The sequence below is a fragment of the Myotis brandtii genome, unplaced genomic scaffold (assembly GCF_000412655.1).
Source record: "Myotis brandtii unplaced genomic scaffold, ASM41265v1 scaffold1875, whole genome shotgun sequence".
In the NCBI taxonomy this organism is placed as follows: domain Eukaryota; kingdom Metazoa; phylum Chordata; class Mammalia; order Chiroptera; family Vespertilionidae; genus Myotis; species Myotis brandtii.
This window is the reverse complement of record NW_005356961.1, coordinates 255947-262192: the sequence shown is the minus strand read 5'-3', so window position 1 is coordinate 262192 and position 6246 is coordinate 255947. Positions and strand designations below refer to the sequence as shown.

The 6246-nt window shown below is 54.1% G+C and overlaps 1 protein-coding gene across 2 annotated transcripts in view; it reads left to right on the top strand.

Annotated features, from left to right (window-relative positions):
* Positions 1-6246, top strand: part of FOXP3 (forkhead box P3) — a 19344-nt gene that overhangs the window by 7649 nt on the left and 5449 nt on the right. The window contains exons 4-8 of one of the 2 annotated variants that reach the window (XM_014538265.1): positions 3931-4162; positions 4681-4785; positions 4874-5012; positions 5395-5482; positions 5552-5656. In XM_014538265.1, coding sequence (XP_014393751.1) covers positions 3931-4162; positions 4681-4785; positions 4874-5012; positions 5395-5482; positions 5552-5656 — 669 coding nt within the window. Of the gene's footprint in view, positions 1-3930; positions 4163-4680; positions 4786-4873; positions 5013-5394; positions 5657-6246 lie in introns of both variants that reach the window. The other variant, XM_005864529.2, reaches the window with a different exon arrangement.

Sequence of the window (6246 nt, the reverse complement as noted above, 5' to 3'; positions counted from 1 at the left end):
TATATAATTTTTCTCCTCTCAGAATCTCTCACTGTCTCTATTGTTCTTTGTCTCTCACTCTATCTCTGTCCCACCTCAGGTCTCTCCATCTCTCTTCATATCTCTTGTTCTCTGTGTCTCTCTCTTCCCCTATGTCTGTCTCTTTGTTTGTGTCTCTCTTTGTCTCTATGAGTCTCTATATATCCCTGTCTCTCAGTCCCATGGATAGAGGAGCAGTTGTCAACTTGAAGCTCTACACCTAACAACTCACCCTGACACAGAGTGGAAGGGCCCTGGCCCTCACCTATTCCACACCTCTCCCCTTCCCAGTGTATAAGAGGAGCAAATTGAAGCCCAGAAATGGGTGAGAGGGCCTCTCCCAAGTCCTCACAGAAATACATTGGCAGATTTGAGACCCTAGCTCAGCTCTTAAGACTCTCAGTGGAAGCGTTGCTCTGTCTCTCTCCCCTACTCTGAGCCTCAGTTTACCTCTCAGCACCCATGAGGGGGCAAGGGGACATGGGTTGTCCCCCATCTGCTGCCATTCCTCATTCTGTCTTCTCACAGGTGGGACCCTCACTAAGGCAGGAGGATCCATGGTCACAGTGTGGGGCTTAGCCTCCCAAGAGCTAGCTGGGTGGGTCCTGGGGCCTCATGGGAAAGGAGGCCTCGTGGGCTGAGGGTGGTGTCACTAGGAGGACATCGGTCAGTGGGTCTGACTATGGACAGAGCTCAGCCATGTCCCCAGAGTTGGCACTGGTTCCCAGCGCCTTTCCAGAGAGCCTGGTGGTGGGATCTCTACTAGCAAAGGCCAGGGCTTTTCCTGCTTCCTGCCACAAGGCCCTCACCAAAGGTGCACCAGCCTCAACCTCCCCTGTCTTCCTTCCCCATCTCCGGCAGAGTGCCTGTGAGTCTGGAACATTGTCCCAGAATGGACAGGGAGTCTAAGGTCCTGCAGTGTCCATTCATCGATCACTGACATTTTGCTAAGCATTTCATGGAAGATTGGGATTGTTATTGTCCCAATTCACATAGGAGCCTGAGGAGAATTGTAGCTAGTTAGTAGCAGAGCCTGGCTCCAGGCTGGGGAAAGGAGAGGGGGTAATCCTGACTCTCCTGCCTTCACAGAACTTGGGATGGAGACTCGGGGGAGGGGGGGTTGTTATTGCAATTTCAGGCCTGGTAGGTGAAAGACCCAATGAAGTAGTGAGCTTTCTGTCCTTTTGGGAGTTTCAGTATGTTTGGATACCAGGAACATTGGTTCACATACGAAGAAGTTGGACCCATGGACCCCATAGAGTCTGTGGGTTTGAGATTCTGGGATCCTTTGAATCTAAGTAATGATGTCCCATGACTCTGGGGTTCTGGTGTAATACCATTGGAAGACCCTGAGGGTCCCAGTATCTGTAGGATCTGCATGGCACTCCTCAAGCCTCAAATCTTGGGCCTATTCTTGCCTGAGAAGGGCCAGGTCTACAGGGCCCCGGGGCTTGTCATGGTGGCCAGATGGACGTCACTCACCACATCCGCCAGCGCCCTCATCACCCCACCTGGGCCACACCAGCTGAAGGATGGGCCAGCTAATTCTCGGAACGAAACCTGTGGGGTTGGGTGTCTGCCCCTTTGTCTTCCTCCTCGGTGCCGATGAAGCCCAGCGCATCCGGCCGCTGTGACGTCAATGGCGGAAAAATCTGGGGAAGTTGGAGGCTCTGACAACAGGGCCCAGATGCAGACCCCGATATGAAAACACAATCTATGTCCCAGAAACATCCTCCATGCGTCTTCTGAGAAATAGTCAGAAAGGGACGCCCCACCAGACAGTGCAGGAAGCTGGCTGCCCAGCCCAGCCCTCCCGTACCCCACTACCAGACAGACCATACCCATGTCCCCTTTCTGAGAATGTATCTCTGCTTCCCTGAGTCAGGCCATTCCACATGTGTTTGGGGAGGAGATTTCTTATAAGCTCTGGCCAACTGTCCAGGCAGCTTCAGAAGTGACCACAGGAAGCTGTGTGGACCACGCCAGGGTAAGGAAAAACATCCACTCACTAGTTTGCTCCACTTCTGTAACAAAGTACCACAAACAGGGTGACTTAACAGAAATGTATTGTCTTGGTTCTGGAGGCCTGAAGTCCTAGATCAAGGTGATGGCAGGATTGGCTCCTTCTACAGCAGTGAGGGAGAAAGTGTCCAGGCCTCCCTCCTAGCTTCTCATGGTTTCCTGGTAATTTTTGGCATTCCTTGGCTTGTAGAAGCATCACCCTGATTTCCACCTTCATTCATCCGCTCATTCCTTCACGTACCTCCTCGTTGTCACTGATGTTCTCTCAGGCTCTTATCCTGAGCCTTCAGAGGCCCAGGCTCCTGTTTCTCACACAGTAATGTTCTAACCCCCAGGGGAGACTAAGAGTTGAGGATCTGAATTTTCACCCCACCTCCCTCAGCACCACAGCTCTGACAACCCCCATGGCTGACAGCAAAGAAAGGAAGGTGCAAGCTGTTCTCGGCAGCTGTTTGCCCCACCCTGTACTGTTGGGTGATGCGGGAGACACACACAGCCCCACAGCAGGGGGCCTGTGAAATGTGGACACACACACACAACCTTTCTGGAGAAAGCAGTGGAGCTCCCAAGTCGCCATGGGACTGTGGAATGCTGTACCTAGGTGTCCTCTTCAGTAACATGGAGGTTGGACTGGGCAGTCCCTTCTAGCTCTGTCTTCCTCTAGGACTGGGATTACAGGATTCTGGGAAACCAAAGCCCTGCCTGTTGGGAAGTATAGGGTTCTAGAGCCACTATGAAGGGCTTTCTGGATTGGCCTTGGACAGGGGAAGAGGAGGAAGAGTGGGCATTTCAGGCAAGCCAAACGGCATGAGCACAAAGGCTTTGGGGTAGATTCTGATAAGGACTGAATTGAGGAGCTCCCACAGGCCCCGGCTCAAGAGAGCCTGTCTCTCCTCGTCTGGCACCTGCCATGTCAGTTCTGTGCAGGGTAGAGCCCAGAGATGACCAGACTCCTGTACTCAGCTGTCCATTCAGCATTTCCACTAGTATGTCTAATGCCACATGTTCATCCACACCTGGATCATCACCCCCCTACTTTGTTTCCCCCGTCTCCCTCATCCTAGGTCACATCAGCTCTGTCCCTACAGCTGCTCTGTCACTTTGACTCTCTCTCTCTCTCAGCCCCAGATCCAAGCTACCAGAAAGTTCTCTGACTCTACCTTCTAAACATGCTCAGAATCCACCCACTTCTCACCATCTCCACTGTCACCATCCTGGTCTGTGCTACCATCGTCACTTACTGGGACTGTTGCAGTAGCTTCCTCACTAGTCCTCTATTTCTGCCCTCACCTTCTTAGAGTCTGTCCCTTCACAGCAACCAGTGGGATCTTTTGAGTCCACGTCCCCTGCCACTCCCAGATATGCCCAAGTCACTGGGGTAAAATTATGCTCCCAGAAGAAAATCAGAGACCAGCCCCAGTGGGATCAGCAAAGGTTGTGGGATCAGCAAAGGTTGTGTGACCGATGCCAGGTTCAGGGAGGACTGGAGGGCTGAGGCCTGAATTCAAGGCCTCAAGTGGTGGGGGAAGGAGCTGAGACCTACCCTGGCTGAGGCCCCACAAACCACCATGAACCCCCAACTGCCCTCTGGAGAACACATCCCCACCAGGGCTGTGCCAGCACGTGTAGGCAAGCCACATGCTGAATGGTGCAAGTCTGCACATGGGACATGTGTGCGGACACACACACACACACCCATGTTCCTGACACCAATGTGTGTGTATGTGTGCATGCACCCATGATTAGAGCTGGGGTCTAATTGTGGGATCCTTCGGGACATGTCCCAGCCAATGACTGCTCTGACCAGAGGGGGTGTCCACATGGTTCAGGTGGTTGAGTATTTTGCACACCGCCAACACATGTATAACTCCTTCCCCTATGTCTCTACAGCCTGACCTTGGACAAGGACCCAATGCCCAACCCCAGGCCTGCCAAGCCCTTGGCCCCTTCGTTGGTGCTCAGCCCATCCCCAGGAGTCTCGTCCAACTGGAGGGCTGCACCCAAGGCCTCAGACCTACTGGGGGCCAAGGGCCCGGGGGCAACCTTCCAGGGCCGGGACCTCCGAGGTGGGGCCCATGCCTCCTCCTCCTCCTTGAACCCCATGCCACCATCACAGCTGCAGGTAAGGCCCGGGGCCCAGGATGGAGCAAGCAGGGTGGAGTACCTGGGCCTACAGGTGCCGACCTTTACTGTGGCACCGGGCGGGGGGCCCGGCTGGGGAACAGGAAGTGGTTTTCTGGGTCCCAGGCAAGTCTGTGACTTATGCAGATGTCACGGGGCTAAGAAAGTCCCCACTTAGCAGGTCTCAGAGATCCGAGGCTCTCCCCAAACTCCCAATCCCTCTCAGGAGAGAAGACTTTATCATGGTCCCACAGGTATGGCCATGTGTCCCCATCCCCATGTGACAGAAGAGAGGATGGGGCCCTAGGACGTGAGATGACAGAGTTGAGGCCAGTTCTGCCACTTATTAGTTGATCTTGTGAAAGTCACTCAATCTCCCTGAGGTTGAGTTTTTACATATGTATAAAGGGGATGGTCCTAGCACCTACCACGTGAGGTTGTGGTGAGGAGCATATGAATTCAACATTTAGAACAGTGAGGATGAGGACAGCATCTCTCCTGCCTGCTTTCTCCCCCCAGCTGCCCACAGTGCCCCTCGTCATGGTGGCACCTTCTGGAACACGGCTGGGTCCTTCGCCCCACTTGCAGGCACTCCTCCAAGACAGGCCACACTTCATGCACCAGGTATGGACCGTGACTGGGCAGGGAGGAGGGAGTAGGTGGGGGAATTGGGAGGAGGCCAGGTGGAACCATAGTCCATATGTGCCCCCAGCTCTCAACAGTGGATGCCCATGCCCGGACCCCCATGCTGCAGGTGCACCCACTGGAAAGACCAGCTATGATCAGCCTCCCGCCACCCACTGCTGCCACTGGGGTCTTCTCTCTCAAGGCCCGGCCTGGCCTGCCACCTGGTAATACCACGCCCCACAGCCCCACAGAATCCCAGAGCCCCCCAAGTCCTTGACTATGAGCAGTGTAGGCTGCTGAATTGTGGCCCTCAAGGGTTAGGTGTCAGCTTTTATCATCTCGGAAACTCCAACCTCCGAAAAATGTCAGGCTCAGAACCTGAAGGGTACAGAACATCAAAATCATGGAACCAGATCTTTGCAGAGTTCATCAAAATGTCAGCACTTGTGAATGGCAGTCTTTGAGCTGTTCCACCAAAAACCTTGGGCGTTAGGGACACCAGAGGCTCAGGAGGGTGGGAAGCTCAAAAGGAGAGGCCTTGTGGGCCAAGCTCCAGAGCTCAGTTCATAGCCTCCGTCTCCAAAGGTGCCCTGTCCCTACCTACAGGGATCAACATGGCCAGCCTGGAGTGGGTGTCCAGGGAACCAGCATTGCTCTGCACCTTCCCAAGCCCTGGTGCACCCAAGAAAGACAGGTCAGTGGGAAAAGCTGGGAAGGACCCTTGCCTTGGTATTCCCTCCCCTGACACCTTCTGTCCCCCCAGCACCCTTTCGACCGTGCCCCAGGGCTCCTACTCACTGCTGGCAAATGGTGTCTGCAAGTGGCCCGGATGTGAGAAGGTCTTTGAGGAGCCAGAGGACTTCCTCAAGTGAGTGTCCCAGGCCTATTCCAGTCCAGAGCGGTCCCCAGTTTGTGGGAGGAGGTCTTGGGTGCAGGTCTCAGCTCAGGCCTCACCCCGGTAGGTAGTAATTTGATAAAAGAGGCAAAAGCTGAGCCCTGGCTGCTGTGCTAAGTGGTTGGAGCATCGGCCTGCACAACAAAGGGTTGTGGGTTCAATTCCTGGTCAAGGGTATGTACCTACAATCCCAGTACCAGTACATACCTACAATCCCCTGCATGTGCAGGAGGATATCCATGTGTCTTTCACATCGATGTCTCTCTCCCTCTCTCTCTCTCTCTCTCTCTCTCTCTCTCTCTCTCTCCCTCCCTTCCACTCTCTCTAAAAATCTATGGAAAATATATCCTCGGGCCCTGACTGGTTTGGCTCAGTGGATAGAGCATCGGCCTGCGGACTGAGGGGTCCCAGGTTCGATTCCAGTAAAGGGCATGTGCCTTGGTTGCGGGCACATCCCCAGTAGGGGGTGTGCAGGAGGCAGCTGATCGATGTTTCTTTCTCATCGATGTTTCTAACTCTCTATCCCTCTCCCTTCCTCTCTGTAAAAAATCAATAAAATATAT